The 22,755-nt window shown below is 43.1% G+C and overlaps 2 protein-coding genes across 7 annotated transcripts; one reads left to right on the top strand and one right to left on the bottom strand.

Annotated features, from left to right (window-relative positions):
• Positions 1-701: 701 nt before the first annotated feature.
• On the top strand, positions 702-3,138 carry LOC133897932 (uncharacterized). 2 transcript variants are annotated; one of them, XM_062338764.1, is made up of 7 exons: positions 702-882; positions 963-1,095; positions 1,295-1,380; positions 1,469-1,547; positions 1,635-1,744; positions 2,040-2,104; positions 2,786-3,138. In XM_062338764.1, exons 1-7 carry the CDS (start codon positions 784-786, stop codon positions 2,877-2,879), a joined length of 666 nt encoding a protein of 221 aa, XP_062194748.1. In that variant the 5' UTR covers positions 702-783; the 3' UTR covers positions 2,880-3,138. The 2 variants fall into 2 exon arrangements, with proteins under 2 accessions (XP_062194748.1, XP_062194747.1); XM_062338763.1 differs by having other exon boundaries at positions 1,626-1,744.
• A 4,109-nt stretch (positions 3,139-7,247) lies between these two features.
• On the bottom strand, positions 7,248-17,413 carry LOC133897417 (type I inositol polyphosphate 5-phosphatase 2-like). Of its 5 annotated transcripts, XM_062338149.1 has the most exons (11): positions 17,098-17,407; positions 16,884-16,983; positions 16,718-16,789; positions 10,624-10,693; positions 10,416-10,503; positions 10,223-10,327; positions 9,230-9,992; positions 8,946-9,130; positions 8,180-8,288; positions 7,916-8,064; positions 7,248-7,724 (listed from the first exon to the last, which is right to left on the bottom strand). In XM_062338149.1, exons 2-11 carry the CDS (start codon positions 16,926-16,928, stop codon positions 7,514-7,516), a joined length of 1,797 nt encoding a protein of 598 aa, XP_062194133.1. In that variant the 5' UTR covers positions 16,929-16,983; positions 17,098-17,407; the 3' UTR covers positions 7,248-7,513. The 5 variants fall into 5 exon arrangements, with proteins under 5 accessions (XP_062194133.1, XP_062194132.1, XP_062194131.1 ...); XM_062338148.1 differs by lacking the exon at positions 10,624-10,693 and having other exon boundaries at positions 10,235-10,327; positions 17,098-17,408; XM_062338147.1 differs by lacking the exon at positions 10,624-10,693 and having other exon boundaries at positions 17,098-17,406.
• Between the last annotated feature and the right edge of the window lie 5,342 nt (positions 17,414-22,755).

The following is a 22,755-nucleotide window of genomic DNA, read 5'->3' as shown; positions in this document are numbered from 1 at the left end:
ATTATAAACCGTTACTTATGACTGATCATTAATAACACGTTTAAGGTAACATGTGCAGAATCTATCACCCATAACAAGTCATTTATGACCTTTTTATGTAGTGGAAGGGGGCATTACTACTGGTTAGCAATAGAACAGTGGTAGTGCTCACACTATCACTGTCACTTATCTATTGCTGATTCTAATAAAAACCGGTTGTAAAAAAGTTTTAAAACAGATAGTAAAGAAACTTTCTATAGTAATCATCATTTATCTATCATATAAGATCAGCGATCGGTTGTAACTGTCCTGTGGAGGTCGACCTGCCAGCTTGCGATTCGGCTGGTTTAATTTAATAGAATACACTGTTCCATTTAAAAAAGAAAAAGGTATCTGACACTTGTGCCACATAGTTCACCTTGTGCTACGGTGAAATTTCTCTTGCATCATTTCCATGTCGAAATATTTGTATTGATACCATCTTGCAGAGCTCAGTCAGGCTAAGATGGATTTCGCTTGTTTCTAAAGCAACAATAATTTATGCTAATAGCCTTTTTCCCGTGATTAGGGTACAAAAATGATCCTGGGCTAGGCTTCTTTCCTATAATGGGCCTAAATAATTTTGGCCGAAGTTAGAGGCGCACGAGACGAAAAAATTAATAATTTACCACTGAAAATATTGGACCTTTTTTATTATAACTATAGATTAGAGTAGAGAAAAAATAAAACCACTTGTTAGCGGTGGAAAGAAAAAACAATTGGCTCGGAGGAGACTGCAGCACGAATCCTACAGAGAGTGCTGCCATGGCTGCCGCCGCCGACACGCCGGAGACGGTAGAGGTGATGCTGCGCGCCGTCGGCCCGACTCGCCCCACCACTCTACGCCTCCCTCCGCTTATCACGGTCGGTAACACCCCGAAAAACCCAAACCCTTCTTCTTCTTCCCTAGGTTATTAGGTTACATCCCTGATGTCTCCTTCTAGGTTGCCGATCTCCGCCGCCGCGTCGCCCATGATCGCCGTCTCGCAGCCCCAGAAGAGGGTCGCCTCCGCCTGATCCTGCGAGGGAGGACTATCCCACGCCAAGACGACGCCCGGGTCAACCTTCGCGATGGGGGTGGGTAACCTAAACAATACCCCCCCCCCCCCCGTCCTGACTGGTGTTGACTGGCTCTTCAGCGTTTGCTAGATGATGCGAATTTCGCTTATTGATTCCTTCATTATCTTGTGTTTTACTGCCTAGGCACTTCAAGGATGGTTAATAGGATGCATCTTATGAGACTTCGTCTAAATTTTCGTTCTTGCAATTTCTGTAGATACTCTAATAGTGGTTGTGGCACCTAAGCCGCCTGCTAATCATCTCCGTGATGACGAAGACGATGAGGAGGAGGAAGAAGAACTGGTAATGTTATCTCACAACATTTCCAAGAAATATGTACTTGTAGGATGTTTGGATGCTCCTTAACAATTATTTCTCTCAATTTCTGTAGAAGTTCAAAATACCACAGACAACAACCTTGTTTAAGAGGAAATTTTTTATATTTCTTCGGGATAAATTGAGATTACCTGGTAATGTACATGCATGGTGCACCTCTATTTTTCTGCTGAAATTAAATGATAGCGTGATGAAATGTAACGTGCGTTTAACTTCTTCAGATATCTTCTTGATGGTGCTATTTTCTCTCAGTATGAAAGCATGGGTTACCATTGCAATGTGGTTCCTATTGGCACCTTTTGCTCAAAAGTACGACGTTGGACCTCTATATGTAAGTAATTCTTTCAATAATCGGTATCTCTAAAAAACAATTCTCAGCAGTATACATGCTCATCATGACACTAAGTTAACATTTAAGCATTTGGAACACATTCAGAACCACTTGAACATATCAATTTTAGCTCCAGCCAGTGGAATAGATTTAGATTTTGTGCGGAACTTTGATTCTACAATCTGTGTAGTACATTTTTTGGGGGGTGGGGTGGGGGGATGCAATGACCAAACTTACAGAATTTGTTGCTAGATTTCAATTTATTGACAGAGGCTACTGTTTGCTGGCTACCCAGATTCTTGGTACGGGTTTCTTGATCATACTTTTTAATCTTGGAAGACGACAACAAGGTGATGTTAGGTATGTTATCCCACTCCTTCAGTCTGTGTTTTTGTTGAGTTGTTGACTGTGAAAACTTGGCTTCTCATTCAGAAAGAATAAACCTTACCAACACGGCATTCTTTTATACCATGGAATAACTTATTCTTACAAATCAGTTGTTTAGCATCTAGATGTGATATGTTATGATACCCTGCATACTTTGATTGGTTGTCTTTGGTGTCAGCGTTTGGATAAAAGGTCTACAGCTTAAATGTGCTCCATTCCTTGGAAAAAAAAGATATTTTCTATGTGAAAAACAAAGTTTCCTCAACAGTAGCTAAAAGCTGCTTGCACTACAGTATCAAAACATTTTTCCTTTTGGCCAGAAGCTGGTGATAAAGCAGTCACAGTGTCATTTATCAAACTCGAGGCATGTTTATGGTATTCAGCTGTAATTCACTTCTGGTGTGTCTGGGCTTGCCATGCTGATCAACCAAACCGATGTTTCTGTATGAAGACCCTGGAGATCAACTATTTTCTTTTGTGACCACCTCACCAGTGCTAGTACTTGCATTTTTAGAGAACTCAAAAAGAAGAGGGCCATTTAGATGCAAAGATCTTGCAGTACCAAGCCAAATTTAGCTGTAAATTGTAATAGCGAAGTTACAGTTTATTCTTTCCTCCCTTTTTAACTTAACATTTGTTCTATCTTTCATACAGTGCATACTCCATATTTAATGAAGACTTCAGGGAGCTGCCAGGAACATTTAACGCGGAGCGCATAGATAGAGACATCCGGGCTGGTCAATTTTGAGCGCTTATCTGGGTTACAGGGACCATGGTATGCTGAGATTTGTATAGAAGCATAGTGGGCATTGTCTTTCTTTGAGCCTGGAAAATACTCTTTCAAGAGAGTGCCCTTTTAGGGCCTAGTGTCTCTCCTGTAAGCGAAATGTCATTACATGTTGTCGACGGGAGATTACCTGTGCACTTTACAGATATTTGATTATGCCAATCCAAAAGAGCACGACGGCAGCAACAGCACCGTTGCTATTCTCATGCATGTTCTTGTAGCTGTTCATGTCCCCATTCAAAAAAGGATCTCGCAATTATGAGACCTTCCATACTGCTGTACTGTTCATTGGCTGTTGAAACCTGAATAGAAAACAACTGCTTTGGCCACTCTAGGCCGATGATTGAGATACTCCCTCTCCAATCCAAACTATAATCGTTAGGATTCGTGCTGGTCAAACTTCTTTTAGTTTTGATCATCATTATATAAAGAATTAGTAAATTTGCAGTAAAAGATTGATTTTACTAGATCCATTATGAAAATAATTTTATAATATATAGTTCTTTTTATTTGAAATTACATTTTTTTAACAAAAAACGGATAGTCAATGTGACATTGAAGACCCTTAAGGGTATGTTTCGTTTCAGCTTCGGATTATGACTTTTAGGTTTTACAATTCAAAGTTTAAACAAACAGATAAATTCTTCTCATAGCTTTTTATAATCCACTTGTTGAATTGTAGGAATATAAAATAGTCTCTCTTAGCTTTTCACAGATTGTGAAAATCTATTTTACTGAATTGTCCATCAAAGTTTTTTAGTACAATCTAGAAGTTTTTTACAATTCAGCGTTTTATAATTTAGTTTTTTACAATTCACAGTCTACAAACTACTTTTCAAGCATCATTACTGAAAGAAATGACTTCTATTTTCGATCAAAGGGCGTATATAATGACAATAACTTAACAGCTTCAGTGGAGCATTAAGGTTTGACATCCCATGTGCAGTAGTTTCTCTCATTAAGTTTTCTCTCACATGTATTAGTCTCATTAAGTTGATACTGGTAGTCTGGAACACAGGTTCTGGCCCTACAAGTTCGTTACTTTCAGATAATGATGTTTGCTGATCACTAGGAAATGTGTGCATAACTAGATACATATGAGGCTGGAAAAGAGAGAAGATTCCGCTGCTAATCCAAGCCAATTCAGCTGTGATACAGAAGCGCATATGTATGACAACACGCGTGTTGGGGGCAAAGGTCTAGGCTTAGAAGGGAGCCCATGTCCGTAAGCCGAAGGAATCCTTCGGACTCTTGGTGTCGTAAGAATGGTTTTAGCGGTTGGGACGGGTGAATCTTTCGTCGGGCCTTCAGCACTCAGCCGAAGGGCTTTGCTCGATGTTACGAGGGAGTCATTTGAAGGGACGTCGAAGGTGTTGTCAAGCAGAGACCTTCGGGAGTCCAACCGAAGGGTGACCCAAGTCTGGCACGAAGACGGAGGAAAGGGCAAAAGTATGGTCGAGGGAGGGCCACTGCTAGCGATCGAAGACTATGAATATGTCGAGAATGTGGCAGTTAGAGGGGTAATTTCATAAATTGTACTAAGGAGCTGTTATTTACGTCTTATAAATAAGGCATGAATGTAATTGACAAAGGAGAGGACATTAATGGCATTGAAAGCTTCTCTACTTTGTGTATGTTCCCCTCTAGCCTTCGGATCACTCCGCGGTCCGAAGGCCCTCCACTTTGTTCAGGAACACAAGTTCCCAACAACACAGATTTCATTTCATTTCCCATCAAGAATATACACAAGCACTGTTAGCATTTGTTGTGATCCTGGACCATAACGAGGATAAACATCCGTCAGGAGGATAGCCGAGCGGCGTCAGCTGCTAGGGATGAGAGATTAGACTATAGATGAGAGAGACTTAGAATATTAGAGGAGACTAGATTAATTCTTTTTGATTGATTCCTAATACACAGTTAGTGCCAACTATACATAGCCAGCCAACTTACATAGTCCCAATCTGATTACAACTTGTTTATTCCTTCCTGTCGATTCTAACTGAATCCAACTTTCCTACTTCTCCTAATCTGACTCTCCTAACATATCTCTATTGATTTGACCTTCCGAACTAATTTATCTCTTCCCTAAAACCAAAACTAACTCATCTCTTTAATCAGCAGCGCTACTGTTCACACGCGAGAAAAATAATTTCTGTACATGAACAGCAACCTCTACACATAACATCTCTCCCCTCTTTCGGAGATAGCTCTTCCTCGAGCTATAGGGTAGCATCCATGGTTGAAGCCCTTGAAATCCCCACGTTGACTAACGGTTGTAGCGCCAACACAACACACTAGAAGGTGCAGGGCAGCACATGCATGACATATGTTTCCTGAACAGACAAGGACATTCATGTGGTAAATGTTGATAGACACTGAAATCTAAACCTCCCTGACATGCCTAATGCATGTTCTTACCATCCTATGAAAGATAGTGTTAGAGCTGGTGGATTTTTGTGGCGGTTGGTAATGGAGGCAGGCATGGTGTGATGGTGACTAGAGGTAGGGTTGTTGTCGGTGAAGGACACATTACATTGGACGGCGTACCACTTTGTAGGATGTTGGATGTGTTGATGGTTGTTGCCAATGAAGGCGCCGGCACACTGAAAGTCGTGCTACTATGTAGCACCGGTAGCTGGTTGGCAGGGTCCAACAAGCGCTGTTCCACCACTGGAAGTCACAAGGACACGACTGCCAGCTGCTGAACCACCTTACCTAGTTGTTGCTTGATGTCAGCTAGGGTACTGTTGATGGTGGCAAAGCCCTTCTTGATCTTCTTCCCTAGCCGCTCTTCCCACGCGGTGAGAAGCGCCTTGAACTACTGTTCTCAGCATAAAAAAGCCATGGATAGCCTCGGGGGCGAGCAACGGTGGGTGAAGTCACGTGCAGGCCAACATGCGATGGGAAGGTGGGTAGGGGAGCCAGCGAGAAGGGTTGAGCCGATGAGAAAAATAGATCTAGATCGGTCGGGGCGTGGATAGACAAGCGTGGAAGTTGCAACATGCAAGAATCCTAACCCTAATTTGGCTCTATATACCACGTTAGGTATAACAACTTGTATTCAACAAGATCCCATGGGGGCAATATATAGTACATGTGGGAGTACATGATAAGGGCTCTAATAAACTAACTTATACGTAATGGATAAGGACTCTATATTCTTACCACCCTTCAAATGCAAGGCATATACAATAGTGTTGTATTTGAAAGAGGTGACACTAAGTAATAAACTTAGACGAGTATATCCAAAAACTCTATCTCTTCAAAGCCATCATAGAGTGGAGTCTTATCTTCCTGTTGAATTAAGCTAAAGAAGTAGAGTTGTGATCACGACAACAAAGAATGTCAATCAAGAATCGCAACGAAGTGATGATGAGTAGCAAGATAACAAACGAAGTTGCCACTAGAGCTACAAAAATATAAAGATAGCACAAGAATGCCCTAGATCAAGATGATGAGTAGCGAGACAACAGATGAAATTGTCACCAAAGCTAAAAAAGATCTAGATGGCTAAGTTGCATCAATAATGACATGAAAGAAATCGACTAATTGACGAAAGAATATGTGAACTTGCATGGCATAGACCAACTCAAAGAGAGACTGAAACTTGGATTAACACAGTGGAATTGTAAAGATGCTAATATGAGGCTAAGACACTAGCACAACACCAAGAAACTAGGACCAAAGCAAAGCCATCATAATAGAGCACTACCCATCTTCCACATACGACAAAAGAGCATGTACAGATGATGCAGATGTAGATGGATAGCACGAGCAACAACTAAAAACAAGATGCAGAAGAGGACACATGCAGAGCACCACCGAATCATAGCCACCAGTAAGCCCAAGCCCAAACACAGAAGCCCATCGAGCGTAGCAACCCAACAAAAGACCAACAAAGTAGCACAAGCCATCAACAAGACATAGGCGGGCCCAAAGGTCTACTTAACAGCTTGGCTTATAGTGAATACTGTGGTGACAGCCCAACGGAAGTGGGACATCAGGATGCGCACAGGGAGACTATCTGCCTCCACAGCCCATGGATGGTAGGTGAGTGCACGACCCATGTGCTGCAGGTGGCTGCAGACCCGAGCTAATTCGTCGACGGTGAGTGCCGGTGGCCATCAGACGGAGCGACAGCCGGCCAGCCAAAGCAGGCGGCCGGCGGACATAGGCCCTGAGCAATGCAAGCGGCCGAGCAAGGGTGACACAAGCGGTCGAGAACAGAGGAGAGAGAGCCGATGGGAAGAGAGAGAGAGAGCCGGTGTGGAATGGATCTACATCGGGATGAGTTGCTGCGTCCAAAAAAACCTAGCTATGATACCATATTAAAAATAGCAACTTGTATTCAATGGTAGTTTGTGGAGATAATATATAAAATGTAAGAGGAAAACATTAGACTAGGATATAACAATAATATCCTTAACTATTATACCCTTAACAAGCACAATCTAGTAATCGATACTTCAGTTACCTCTCACTCAAGCGCCCAGCATATACCAAAACCTTAACGCGACAATCTGTATGTTCTTTTAGCTATCACACGTGACAAGACTTTTAATGGCCGGCTCCTCAGCGCTATTGACTGAAATTCAGGGATCAGCCATCATACAATAATGAATCCCCTTCGAAACAAATCCAGGATTGGTGAAGTTCAAAACCCGTTCAAGTTTTCTTTGATCGAACACCTCAACTTCCACCAAGAACACGGCTCTGACTGGTCGGTGATCCGAGAGGCTCAAACCAGAGCTCCAATACGAGAGTTGCTTGGTACCCTTGCCCAGCCATAGTATGCGATCACACCTGATTCATTTGCAAGACACGGACCAGTTCAGCATCTTGAAAAAATTGGTGTTCCATTTACTGGAATAGGTAGCCAGAATACTGACAGAAGAAGTTCAGAAACACAGCAATAGACTCTGATCAGTACTGAGGACTAACGGTACATACACATATGTGCCTACAAATAGAATATGATCAGAAAGAGACTTAACCATGCTGGAGATCTTTTTTTCTCTGATTCATTGGGAAGCTCCCCATAGTATCTGCTTGAATTTCTTTCATACTTGTAAGTTGGTGGAAAGTCAATCAAGCCTTCCTTCCAACCGGCAAAAGTACTCCCACTCATTAGCTCCTTTGTTAGCTGAAATATATGCAAATGGATGTTAATAAATTTTCAATAATCTCCAATGACCACCCTATTTGTTAGGAGATGTAGTGTTGTCCAATCATGAAGCAATAAAAATTCATCCTCAAACCTGGTCAGACTTCAAAAGATCATCCCACCTCTTCATAGCCACCAGTTGTCGTACTTCAGCATCCGGCAGGTCAATGCGATAATTAAGATCCCCAAACCAGAAAATTCGACTGTTCCAAAATGAAATTCTGACATCTGATTAATCACCAGAAATCAAAACATTCATGCGATGATATCATGCTAGAAGCAATGTAACTATCAAATTGTGATTCCTATTGCCATGAGACACCCTTCCATGGGAAATAAACTGCGTTGTAGAAAACATACATGCATCAAACAAAACTTAAACAGCGAACTTGTTTGGGAGGCAATGCGCACGGCCTGAACTAGCTACTCGTTGCAAAATTACGGTCCCTGATAACACAGATGTAATCACATATTTTGACAATGGCATAACAGTTACTTACAGAAACAAAGAGACAGAGTCTAGATTTGTTCAAGATAAATAAAATTAATGAAAAATATGGTAGATTTCCAACGAGCTGTGTTATGGTTGGACGGGGGACCTCGATATGCATTAGTTCTTCACCAAATGAGTGTTATGCGTTCCTTGTTCAATGGGGAACTTGGTAATAACTGGCACTGGAGTCGTTTAGTACAATGGAAAGTTCAATTTGTTGTCCATAATAAAACCTTTGCATTTTCAGTTTCACGTGCAATATAATTTGGACAAACTCGATTAGGTTGTCTGGTTATTCAGTTTGCTGAAAAGCAAATTTATGACATCAGAAGGCAGTGTAATGGGGACAAAAGTAGTATATACATACTCATGTGAAGGAATCTTTTGTGGCCGACCAGCAGCAAACAAGGAAGAAAATCTTGTTCTTTGTAAAATCTCATCCACATCAGAGTTCCTTTTCTGTTGATCCCCAGACTTATGGCCAGATGCAAGATGGGAGCAGACAAAGCACAATCGAGTCTGGAAAAGAGACATGCTGATGGAAATTGATCCCTGCACAGGACACAAGATGCTAACTAAAATCAGCATCTTGATTTGATACTATACATCAACAGACAAAAGAAATGAGCATCTTGCAGGGTTAAGGATGACCTTGTTGCCCATGTAGCCCAGGAGTCCAACCCCAACTGAAGCTACCTCCAAGTTGTTCACATGCTGCCTCAGTTTTCGGGAAACCCATACAGAAACATATATACCAACCATTTGTTTACTAACAATGCGCACATAATTCGCACGAGACTTTGAAGATTCTCTTCTCCCAAGAGTAACACCTTCCTCAACAGTGCCAACAGAAGGTGAGTCTTCTTCTGATGTCAAATCAGATATGGGATCAAGCGAATTTAAAACATCAAGCTTCTCCTGCTGTTCAGACCATAACATGCCAAGATTGCCCGAGCTATGATACTGCCTTCTTATCCCAGCTTGCAAAGCTACATCTTGTAGCTCAAGACCTCGAGGGGTTTCCACAAAGTTGGTGCTAGATAGCCCGAAGCTCATGACTCTCCTCAACCCTGCACCTGATACCAAAACATTTGATGGGGTGTCTAGTGGATGTTCTGGCCAGTCCAACCAGTTGCAACTAAGCTCACTTATACTAGTTTGCTTATCTTTAAGATGCGGAGTTAAATTTGCCGTCACTTCATCCTCAGGTTCGCATTTTGTATATTCATGTCCATTGCTAGAAACAACAGGTCCTAGTAATGGTGATAGTGGAGCACTGTAGCTTTTGCAGATTGTCTTGGGTTGCTGAGACTTGTTTAGTGTTCGGCGGATAACAGACTCCCATTTTCGTATTGGTCTACTGTCCTCTGCTCCCAACACATTCCCAGCGCTTAGTGGGACCACTTCCTGGAAACTGAAACACAAGTGAAATATCTTAAATAGGATATCCTAGACAGTAACTACAATGTCATGGTTAAATTGACCAAAGGAGCACCACAAGTTGTATTGTCACAGATTTGATAATATGTCAATCAGATTCAGCAGTCAAGCATACAACAAACATGTCAACAATTCAACATTGTATATCATGATTACTTTATCCAGATCGAAAGGTACATTTCCATAGCTTGAGAAGGCACCCACCCTAAAACATACATGTCTGCTGGCTCTTGGGTACAAAGCCACTGATCAAGGTCCAGGTCTTCACTAGGCATCCTTCCAGCAACATTCCATGTTCCTACCATCACCCTGGTGGCAACCAATCTATTATATAAAGGCACTAGATGCTTGACACAGAACACATCGAATATTTCAGATGAAATCATAAAAGCCAAACCTCACATCTTTGCTACTTATGTAGTTAACACGCAAACTCTCTGATTTCCTTCTCTGAAGCCTTCGCAAAGGAGGAACTATTTTCTCTCCTGGCAGAAAAGTGGACAACTTGAAATCAAGGACATAAAAAGTCAAACAAATTCTAACAGTGGAAAGGTTTATAAGACAATAGACATAAATACACATTGTACATAAAATTATGAATTTACCAACTGTAACATGACTGGTCAGGATTATTTGATCTAGGATACTTCTGTCCCTAGAGGCTAAAGCATAGATCTGCAATGAAAGAAAGAAAAGAACAAGAGAAATATATATTGGAAATCCTGAGCCCAACACACATGAGAACACAAGCAGAATGTTTTTTGTGCTGCGTTGAACTGGGCTTGCTTTGCAGCGTTTCCTAATTTTTTTATAATGAAATGAGTAACACGCAGACATTGGCTCAAGAGCCAGTAACTCACACCACCACGCATGCTAATTACAGCTAATTAAAGACTAGTAACAACCAACATGCTACGAATTAAACTCCTACTTAACTCACGCAAATGCAAATGGTAACAGCCATGCACATGCAAAGAAAACGGCATGCAAGATTAACTCACAACAAATTCGCCCCTAATCCTGATGCTCATACTTGATATCGACGATGCCAATCTTCGCGCTGAGCTCCATGAACTTGACGCGCCCAAGAGGCTTTGTGAGAATGTTTGCCAGCTGCTCCTCGCCGCTGACGGACTTGATGTTGATTTTTCTTTCCTCGATGCATTCCCAGATGAAATGATACCGAGTATCAATGTGTTTGCTCATGTCATGAAACACCGGGTTCCTGCATAGAGAGATGGCTGCTTTGTTGTCCACATTCAACAGTGCTGCTTCGGGCTTGTCACCGTTAATATCGCTTTGCAGATGGGCAAGCCAAATAGCCTGACATGTCGTGGTGGAGGCGGCGATGTACTCGGCCTCGCAGGAAGAGAGAGCCACCACTCTCTACTTCTGCGACTGCCAGCTGACTGGGCTCTAGCCAAGGAAGAAGAGCACATGCATGTAGTACTCTTACGATCATCGACATCGCTGGCCAAGTCACTGTCGCTGTATCCTGACAGTTGTGGCCGCTCGTCAAGCTTCCTTGTGTAGTGGCAGCACATGTTCAGAGTCCCAGCGATGTAGCGCAGGACACGTTTCACCGCGGCGAGATGATTTCCCGTGGCTCCTCCATGAAACGACTCACGTACCCCACGACAAAGGCGATGTCGAGCCGTGTATGAACCAAGTAGCAGAGGCTACCGACAATGCTGCGGTACTTGGTCGCATCCATGAGCTGACTTGTACTCTTCTTGCTCAGCTTCAGTCGTGTCTCCATGGGCACTTGACATGGATTGCAGTTGGTCATGCCACTACTCTCCAAGATCTTGCGCGCGTAGGCTGTCTGGCTGATGGTTATGCCACCCGTGCGCTGCCAGACCTCGATGCCGAGGTAGTAGCTTAGAAGTACAATGTTGCTCATCTTGAATAACCTTTGCATCTCCTCCTTGAATCTGCAGATCACAAGCTCACCAGTCCCGGTGATGATCAGGTCATCGACATACACGTCGATGAGGAGACGAGATGCACCTTCGCCGCGTCCATACACGACATGCTCTGAGGTGCTCCGCTGGAAGCCAAGCTTGATCAAGCTGTCATCGAGCCTAGAGTTCCATGCCCTTGGTGCTTGGCGTAGTCCGTACAAGTCCTTCTTCAGTTTGAGCACCTTGTGCTCGGCACCGTCATGGACGAAGCCTGGTGGTTGGACCACGTACACCTCCTCCATGAGCACGCCATTGAGGAATGCACTCTTTACGTCCATGTAGTGGACTTTCCATCCTTCATGTGCCGCCATGGCCAGAAGAACCCGCACGGACTCCATGCGTGCCACGGAGGCAAACACTTCCTCGAAGTCGATCCCAGGGCGTTGTGCATACCACTTTGCCACCAATTATGCCTTGTACTTGACGATGGCGCTGTGCTCGTCACGCTTCACCTTGAAGACCCACTTAACCCTGATGGGTCGGTGGTCGACAGGGAGGTCAGCGAGCTCCCATGTGTCATTATTGTTGATCGATTTCATCTCCTCCAACATCACGTGGCGCCAGCATTCATGCTGCTCTACCTCGCTAAAGGAGGCTGGTTCATCAGCCGTAGTGAAGAGCAGCTCAGAGTCCAGAATGCGTGGCACAAGCCCACGTGGAGAGACTGTCCTGAGGATGTTGTCGATGGTGCAAAACCGGAGTGGAGCATCATTGTGATCGACGTCGAGGTACTCCTCTGGTTTGCTGATGGCGATATGAACTCCACTACGCTCGGTGCTACAGGGTTTGCCATGTCCACCGCGCTTGGCGCCTGTGGTGACTCCTTGTGGCTGGCCATGTCGTTGATCTCCACCGCCCCAGGTGCATACACCATAGTGTACTCCACATTGAACGGCTCCCCTATGCTCACCGAATCAACCTCACCATGGCCGCTTCAGTCCCACTGTGTTGTCTCATCGAAGATGATGTCGCGCGTCACGTGCACGTCCTTGCTAACGGGGTCGCACACCCGGTATGCCTTGGAGCCACTCTCGTAGCAGATGAAGACCATCGAGCTTCTACGATCGTCCAGTTTCTTCAGGTGGGGCTTCATGTTCTTGACATGCGCGATGGAGCCAAAAGTGCAAAGGAAATGCATTGTTGGTCGCATGCCATGCCATGCCTCGTATGGAGTCTCGCCATTGATGCTCCGAGTTGGTGCACGGTTGAGGATGAATGCGATGGCGGAGACGGCCTCACCCTAGAATGTTTTGAGGAGGCCCTTTGCCTTCAGCATGTTTCAGGCCATGGCGACCACCGTTTGATTGCGGCGCCCAACGACTCTGTTTTGTTGCGAAGAATAGGGAGCCGTAAGTTGTCATTGCACAACGTGCTCGACGCAGTATTCGTCGAATTCCACCAAAGTGTACTCGCTGCCGCGGTCGGTGCAGAGTACCTTGATCTCCTTCCCGACTCCACTTCTGACATGGCCTGGAATCACTTGATTGCCACTGGAGCTTGGTCCTTGCTCGCGAGGAGACTGAGCCACATGTAGCGGCTCAAGTCATCCACCAGCAGCAGGAAGTAGCGGTTGCCGCATGGCGTTGTTGGTGTGATCGGCTCGTAGAGGTTGCCATGCACAAGGTCGAGGACGTGCTCCGCGCGATACTTCGCCAGCTTGCGGAAGCATGCTCGCCTCTGCTTTCCGGTGAGGTAGCCATCGCAGACTTGATCAATGTGATCAATTCATGGCAGCCCTCGCACCATGGCCTGCTTGGAGACCTTGTCCAGGGACTGGAAGCTAAGGTGCCCGTACCTCGCGTGCCAGCGCCATGCCTCCTCTAAGCCTCCTGCCGACAGACACACCGGTCGCACAATGTCGAGGCTGAGCATGTACAACCTGCTGGGGGAGCGCCTCACCCTCACCAATAATCGTCGATCTGTGTCCCAGATCTGTAGGATGCTACCGTCAACCCGCACCTAGTAGCTGTTCTCGTCAAGCTGGTCGATGCTGATGATGTAGGTGGTGAGCCAGGGAATGAAGTACACCCCTGTGAGCGTGCGGTGCTCCCCGGTCTTGCATGTGAACAAGATCGTGCTGCGCCTCTCGATGTCGATGATGGAGCCATCACCGAACTTAATGGTGCCTCGGATTCCGGAGTCAATCTCAGAGAAGGCAGCGCGCGACTCGATCATGTGGTTTGTGGCACCGGTGTCGAGATACCACATCCGATCGTCGCAGTCCTCCTCTTGATCTAGCTGTGCGAATACCTTCACCTCGACCAGCTGCGGAGTGGACGTGGCGGGTGATGCGACACAAGCCTTGGCCATCAAAAGCGTGGGCTCATCGTCGTCACCCTGTGTCAGGTGGGCCTCAACCCGCTTCAGCTTGCTGCGGCAATCCTTGCCCCAACGGCCAAATTTGTCACAGTTTCGACATTTGTCCTGACCACCTCCTAGACTGGACGTGATGGCATTGCCGTCACACGGCCCGTTGCCATGGCCACACCCATGGTTCTTGCCATGACGACAATAGGAGTTGCCATTGCCGCCGCTACTAGATCCTCCCTCGCCATCGCGCTTCTTCATGTGAGCTAGCCACTTCTCCTCAATGAGGAGTAGCTTCTGTCAGCCATTGCCTCTCGAAGAGTCGAGCTTGTACCTCTGCTCCACAGCGCGTAAGCGATCGGTCACCTCCTCGATCGAGATCGTACTCAGATCAAGGAGGGTCTTGATGGAGATGGCGACCTGCTGGAGACGTTCTGGAATGACCTGCAGAAATTTTTGCACCACCTCAACATCAGTGACTTCATCCCCCAGTACTCGGAGGTTGTTGGCGAGACTCGTGATCCTCATGGTGAATTCATCGACAGACTCTCCATCTTTGAACTTGATCTCGCTGAGCTCACGTTGCAGCTTCTGTGCATTCACCTCTCTAACACGCTCGACGCCGATGCGCATCGTCTTGATCATGTCCCAGGCATCCTTGGTGGTGTCCTTGATGGAGAGAGTGGATAGAATCTCCGACAACACAGTGCGGAGAATGACGGATAGCGCTAACCTATCGTCGCGGTAGTCACCGCCGCCAAGTTTGATTGCCTCCCAAAAGCCTTGCACCTGCAGGTTCACCCCACATCATGAGCGCCCACTCGGTGTAGTTCGTCCGTGTGAGCGTGGGGTAGACCACCGAGCCTGATGCCTCCTTGACGATGCACTGCACGACCATCTCACGGCCACCATCATCACGGTGCCATGGTCAGCACGGAGGAGGTGTCGGTGAGCTACGGCGGCCTCGACGCGGAGGAGTCCTTGACTGCTCGCCCCTAGGAGCCCACATCGACATAGCTGCACTTGGATCGACAATACAGGCTCTGATACCAAATGTTGAAAATCCCGAGCCGAACACACACGAGAACACGAGCATAATGTTTTCTGTGCTGCGCTGAACTAGGCTTGCTTTGCAGGGTTTTCTGATTTTTTATAATGAAATGTGTAACATGCAGACATGAGCTCAAGAGCCCGTAACTCACACCATCACACATGATAATTACAGCTAATTAAAGACTAGTAATAGCCAACATGCAACGAATTAAACTCCTACTTAACTCACGCAAATGCAAATGGTAACAACCACATACAAAGAAAATGACATTCAGGATTAACTCACAACAATATATAGAACCTAACATAGGCGACTGAGAGCATCTCCAATCGAGCCCTCTTCTCACCTCCTATCTTATATTTGAGGAAAAAATGATGAAAATCGGTCTCCAACCGACCCCCTATCCGACTCCCTTTATTTGAGGAGCCCTCAAATCTCCTCCCTCACCCCCTACATCTAGGGGCTCCTCATCCAACCCCTCATTTGGGAGAGAGGGGAGAGAGAGAGGAGAGAGAGTTACCAGATATTAATAAAATAGATGTGATTCGAATATAAGGGGTCAAATATGAGGGGTCGGTTGGAATACGTTGAGAAATATGAGATGAAATCTGGATAAGGAACCCCTAAATAAGAGGAATAAAAAGTCAAATAGGAGTAGTCAGTTGGAGATGCTCTGATAGTGGGGTTCTATTGTTTGCTACATGTTCATTCCTTAGTAAACTATAGGAAATATTCAAATATTACTATGACTGTACGACTGGACAAGAAAAGAAATCAGGTATGCAGTAGCGAGACGTAGCAATAAGTGATTAACTCTCTGTCCCTCCGTGTTCTGTTTAGCTGTTAAGGATATTTGCAGCCGAAACTTTTTCAAGATTTATCACTAAATAATATTATGGTGTCTAGATTGTCCATGAAAACTATATTATTAGATTTTTTTGGCTAAAAGTGCTGACGGCATACATTTCAGTTTTGAAGCAATATATGTTCAGGTGGGCTTAAGCCCACTATTGAGTCTTCAAAAAACATATTATAACTTTTCTAATCCATACTAAACTCATAAAACATCATCATTCAATTCTTGTTCCTAAATCCTAATTATAAAGTATCACTGTATCAGTGTGAGTCTGAACTTAGTAGCTTGAAGATAGGATATTATCTTCCAAATCTAAAGTAGCAAGAGAACCATTGGTCTGCCACCATTAGGAACAGTGGTGATGGTTTTTCTAAGTAGATAACGAACAAGAAGGAAAACTGTAGCTCCACAAGCACTACTTGTCAAATAATTACAATGAATGCAGATTATGTCAAGCTGAAAAAGGCACCAAGATATAGATATCACTGCAGACCATTATGGCAATAATTTCACAATACCTGTTGATTTGCTAGCCATGTACTTGTTACCATGTATCTCAAAGAAGCTATCATCTCCAGAGTCACTACCATCTGAGAAAAGATATGAAAATTCTGATTTCAAACGGAGATATCCAGAGTCGAAGCAAAGAAATTTCTAGAACCATGCTCCTGCAGTTTGCCATACCGTTATCCTCGCTCTCTGTATCAAACTCGTCTCCACTGAAATCATTTAATTTTGGCTTAATCTTTAGCCATTTTTTCATCACCATTGATGGCCAAGACGGCTGTAGTTTATGTCAGGTTAGATACCTCAACATTACCAAGAACAGTAAAGGGCACAAATAATCTAACATAATTCATACAAACATATACAGAAGCTACTGATTTCTGTACATTACCTCTGACTGCTTTCCTCTTTGGGCTCTCATGATCAGCAATGGTACGAGGCAGGCAACGAGCAAAGCTCCAATATTCCCTGGACTTCAAGAAAAGGCAGGCTTGTATGTTCCAAACAGCTGCTAGGAAGGAAGCACCAAAGGGTGAAAGATAAGTACACATAGGAAGATGCAAGTAGTCAAGGTGGAAGTCGGCATTAAGTTTCTATCTAGTTCGCCATTGCCTCTTGTCCTTCAAATTGCAGAATAACTTTTGTAGTGCAAGATCCATAGTGAATACTTCCATCGCTGTCCATTTGGTCATGGAGAATATGTGGAGTAAACATCAATATAAGAACCTGTCCTTTTTCAGAAGAAGAAAATTAAGAAAAGGGTAGATGCGAAAAATCGATACAACTGGTTGACAAGAACCAACGTTTGTCCTGCATGAGCTCTTACCAAGTGACATGGTCCAAGAAGACATGACCCAAGTGACATGTACCAGCACTAGCACCGGCTAACTGTTGGAAAGAGATGGACCGGTGCATATATGACATGAACGGGTGAAGTGCAACCATTACACATTAATCGTTATCAGGCACAGCTTCAGGAAAAAAGATAAGACTACTCGAATCAAAGCATTGGTGGACATGGGCACCGTGTGTGGTCCTTGGGCTTGTCCACTTTACTCTAGCAAATAGAAAGATGGTAGGCTTTTGGTTCTGAAGCAAAAAATAGGATAACCTCAAATAACAATCCAGGACGGCGAGAATAGTTCCGAAAGTGAAAAGGAATGGGACACCTGAGAGATGAAGGGTTGAAGAAGATCTATATCATAGTGAAACATCAAAGTGATAGTGGAGAAGAAGGTGATGGCACATAGAAAACAGGGTTGTTGGCTTTTTTGCAATGGGAACTTAAATACCTCGACTGGTGGTAAGATGTAATGTTATCAAGTATTTGATGGACACAGGACACATCAGGAGTGACATGTAAACCTCTAATATTTTATTAAAAAATATGCTTTCAGATTGCTGACTGTGACTTGATACGTATTGTTTTCCACAAGGGAATTATCACAACCAATCATGCATTACTAACAAGAAGATGCCACACAGAGTAGACAAAAGTACGGCGATCAAGATCTAAGACATCAAAGCTAGTGACTTTTTATCATTAAAATGAATGATTGGTTGGCTTATTTTGCTATGTATTAAAGAATAAAGGTGACAAAGAACAATAAGGGCGATGTTGTTATCTGTAATATCACTTTTCCTGTATGGATGACCAAGAATCCTTTAGAAAAGGTAACCCACTGTACACACGAGGTTCGTTTCTCAAGCCTACAAATAGGTCCGTCAAAAAAGCTCAAGCTCGCGAACTACTCGAACTCAACTCATTAAAAGTTTGGTTCAAGATTGGCTCGTCTAAGATTCGAGCCGAGTTCGAGCCTAGCTCAAAGCTCATGAGCCGAGATCGAAGCTATCAAGTCTCTTATTCTATTCAGTAATTTAATAATTTACTTTCTTGATTAGGAATAGAGAAGAAAATTTATATATTTCAACTATTAACGAGTCTACTCGCCCATATGTAGCAAATAGTCAGGGAACTCAAGGCCGCACCGGAAGAAGGAGGCATGAGCCAAAGGAGTAGGAGGGATGAGCTGGCGATGGTGGAGGGGTCAGTAGCGAGGGCGCCGGAAGCGGTCGTGGAGTGCTACTGCTAAGTATGTTCATTCATTGACGCTGGACATCATGTCAATACTTGGTGTTGCACATTTGCATGAATTAAAGATGATGAAAATCGAAGCTCCCGAACAAATTCATCGCAACACAAAATCTTTTTTTGTGTGTGTTTCAGTGGTGCTTTTTCTGCCGTATCTTGTGTAAATAATTAATCGAACTTTCCTCACAATTTTCATCAGTGCATATTTTATGCAAAATGGATTGGATTTTTCATCGTTGTCATGCCAGAATGACAGGGGCTTTGCGGCCGATACAATTACTTCCAGCTCAGCTGTAAAACATCATCTGTTGTAGTCTGGCTGGTTAGGATGCTCGGCTCTCACCCGAGAAACCCGGGTTTGAGTCCAGGCAACGGAATTTACTCTTTTTTTATGAACGTCTCTTTCGGGCGAGTGCAACATTTCACGCAGCCAGTAAGCCTAAAATATTTAATCGATGCTTCTATCATGATATTTTTCAAAAATATGTAAACATTTCAGCGCCTAGTCAAACATCATCTCATGTTACTACAATCCAAGTATTTAAAGTAGCAAACAGCACTTCTCAAAATTATTTTACATGTTTCTATATTGATACTTGTACTAGACTGCTACCTTCAGTGTAAGTCAGTTCTGGTGGACACTTGAGCCCAGTATTACGGCTCCTGAGTCATAACAGAGCACTACTGTCCTCGTCAGGGTGATATCAACCACTCTGTCAAAATCATGAAACCAGGATTAGCAATTAGAATAAACAAAACAATGTTACTAACCTCTGTTTCATAATAATTGGCAACTTTGACGTTACTATTCAATGTTTGACCATCGTCTTTTCTACTGATATTTAATCGAATAGTTAGAATATATGGCATGCTTAAAGTACTTTTAATAACAAATCTAGTGATATTTTTCTCACTTTACTTAGCTAAATATTAAACAGATATGGTTAGTCAAAGCTTGTTGAATAAAAGTCAAATTTGTCAATTATTCTGAAACAGAGATCAGTACAACATAGTTCAGAATGCTGATTTTATATTAAGAAGGTGTTGAGAAATTGACATATTGTTAGGAGTTTCAGATCTGGAAATTTCAACATATCAGAATATTCGATGTCATTATCGGAACATCCGATGTTATTATCAGAACATCTGATTAAATATTTTTGTCAAAATCGTGAGGTCTGTGTTTGAAAAAATTGGACCTTCCGATCGCATCAAAACATCCTAGGTTAGGATTAGAACATTCGGTTAAATATTTTTAACCAAACTGAGAGGTCTATGTTTGAAAAAACCAAACCTCCCAGTATGATCGGAGCATCCAATCAGGGATGTACTCGGATCCGGAATTTTTTGGAAGAGATCAAGTCGGATTTGAAGATAAGTTTTGATAGATTCTGACTCAAAACGGGGCAAGACCAACCCTAGCAATAAATATAAAGGCCATGACCGATTGAGATTATTCAACATACAATTGATCGAACACAATTTACTTTATCTTTCGTTTTTATCTCTTTTTGCTCTAATTCCCTTTTCCAATCTCCATTGCCTCTTGTTCTTGATCTTGATGACCAAGGACAAGTTGCCAGCCATCTACACTCAGATGGGTCAACAAAGGTCCAATGGTATGGTGTCATGACTAGGATTTTCTAGGCATTGCCCATCGGATACACCGATCGGAACATCCGATCTGGGCTAGAAGTTTCGGTTCAAGAAATTGCACACAAGGTGCTCAGTGCTTGATGTGGTACTTTTGCGTGTCAACACATTTTTTGGTGACTCCACTGGAGATGAAGTTTTTTCGACTATCTTCTAGCCGAATTCTAAAACCCTAGACTTGTCTACTTGGGAAATCAATAAGGATAATATCATCATGACGTCCTACGACGAGTTGTCGGAAGAAGCGCGCTTGGCGTTCAAGGCCGACTTGGAGCAACGTCGGCAGCCACTCCTCTTTTGTTATGTGAAAAGTCGGCAAGGCGTATTCAAGAAAGAAGATTCTCCACCCCTGCCAACCAAAAACCTAAGGTACTAACCAATGTAAGCACTCAACTCCCTCTCTCTCACGAAGATGTTGCTAATATGATTTATCAATCTGTCGGTGCAACTATGGCTAATAGTATTCAAAAGATGGTTGAGGATATATTGGTTGATAAGATTCGGCCTTTAGTTTTACAAATACATGATGAACAAAACTTGAAAAGGCCTATTACTGGTAATGTCAATGCTCAATTCCTCATGTTGTTAGAACATTACCTAGTGCTTCTTATGCGTACTTAAATAATCCTCGTGATGGCCGAAATTATATGGGTAGTGTTGCACCTAATTATATTACCGCTCAAATTATTATAACTAATGTGGCACAAAAAACACCATATTTTAAGCACCATGCTTCGACTTCGGCTCAAGCTTATAAAGCCGAAAGTTATCCTAATGTGCAAACACCTTATTACGAAACTGTAGCATATAGTGTTTCACTTACATATTATGTGCCGAATATGCATACACCACAGCCTGAGCCAGTAGTTAACCTTGTTTTGTCAGTGGCCGATTATGCTGAAATTATACGAGGGCAAGTAGCTATTGTGCCCGAGTATTATGACACAATCTCATACCCCCCATGGTTTCAAAGTCCCAGATTTCATGAAATTCATCGGGGAAGATAATAGAAGAACTAAGGAGCATGTGGGTCAATTTCTTGCATAATTGGGCGAAGCTAGTTCCAATGATATTATGAAAATTAGATTGTTTTCTTTGTTATTATCTGGAACTATTTTTACATGGTTTATATCTCTTGCTCCCAACTCTGCATATATGTGGTCTCAACTAGAAGAAAATTTTCAGGAGTATTTTTATAGTGCTGATACTGAATTGAGGCTTTCACATTTGACATCGGTTAAACAAAAATATAATGAACATGTTGCTGATTTTATTAGAAGGTTTAGAGATACAAAGAACTGATATTTTAACTTGATGCTTTCGAAAAAGGATTTGGTTGAATTAGTTTATTCGGGCTTATTGTCTCATCTTAAGGAAAAACTAGAAGGTTATGATTTTTAGGACATTAGTCAAGTTTTGCAGAAAACTCTGCCAAGAGAAACCGAGCTAAAGAGTCTAGAAATTTTCAGATGTCAAGTGATAAAGTAAGACTCGATCGTTCTAATACTCATATGCTTGAATATGAATCTGAAAGTTCGGACGATGATGATGCTGCGGTATGAGTGGCCGAATGGTCTTGATCTTCTAAATCTAAACCATTCATTTGCTTTGCTCATAAGCCGGTGCCTCCTAAGAGTTGACAAGAAAAAAACTAAATTTACTTTTGAGGTAGCAAAGTGTGATATAATTTTTTATTCCTTGCTTCAAGAAAAACATATTAAGTTGTCTCATGGTCATGTAATTCTACTATTAGATGAGTTAAAGAGGTGAATTTATTGCAAATGGTGTAATTCGTATTCTCATGCTACTAACAACTGCAATGATTTTTGTCGACAGATTCAATCGACCATCAATGAAGGACAATCAAAATTTACAGAGATGCAAGTGGACAAGCAACCGTTCCCAGTTTATGTGGTTGATCTTCAAGACAAGAGCATCCTAATTCAGCCTACTCAAGCCGAATCAGCTAAAGGGAAAAATGTAATCGTTGGTGAAGAAAGACATAAACCTTTGGGAGAGAACAAAAACTTGTTAAGAGAGGTGTTATTGGAGAAAACTTTCGAAGGCAAAGAACCAATTAAGATTGTGGTGCACACTTTAGCTACCGGGGGGCATGATCACCATGCTAAGCCAAATATGACCAAACCAAAAAGCCCGTAAGTAGGCAAGTGGAAAATCAATGAAGCGAAGAGACATGACAAGGTTGAGAAATTCAAGCAACTTTGGTCTAAATATGAAAAAGACAAGGCCGTCCCAACTCATATGAGTCAGCCAAATAGGTTCAAGTGACCAAGATCACCTTTA

Source organism: Phragmites australis, chromosome 17 (assembly GCF_958298935.1).
Source record: "Phragmites australis chromosome 17, lpPhrAust1.1, whole genome shotgun sequence".
Classification (NCBI taxonomy): Eukaryota; Viridiplantae; Streptophyta; class Magnoliopsida; order Poales; family Poaceae; genus Phragmites; species Phragmites australis.
Note: the sequence above shows the minus strand (reverse complement) of the source record. Positions and strands in the feature narration are given on the sequence as shown.

What these genes read in the sequence shown, in the direction of transcription:
- LOC133897932 (XM_062338763.1), top strand. Translation starts at nt 784, where the DNA reads ATGGCTGCCGCCGCCGACACGCCGGAGACGGTAGAGGTGATGCTGCGC. An exon ending in GGTCAACCTTCGCGATGGGG is followed by an intron (nt 1,096 to 1,294) that starts GTGGGTAACCTA and finishes CAATTTCTGTAG; the next exon opens with ATACTCTAATAGTGGTTGTG. An exon ending in ACGACGTTGGACCTCTATAT is followed by an intron (nt 1,745 to 2,039) that starts GTAAGTAATTCT and finishes CTGGCTACCCAG; the next exon opens with ATTCTTGGTACGGGTTTCTT.
- LOC133897417 (XM_062338147.1), bottom strand. Translation starts at nt 17,127, where the DNA reads ATGAGAGCCCAAAGAGGAAAGCAGTCAGAG. An exon ending in ATAAGTAGCAAAGATGTGAG is followed by an intron (nt 10,328 to 10,415) that starts GTTTGGCTTTTA and finishes GGTTGCCACCAG; the next exon opens with GGTGATGGTAGGAACATGGA. An exon ending in AAAAAAAGATCTCCAGCATG is followed by an intron (nt 7,725 to 7,915) that starts GTTAAGTCTCTT and finishes CAAATGAATCAG; the next exon opens with GTGTGATCGCATACTATGGC.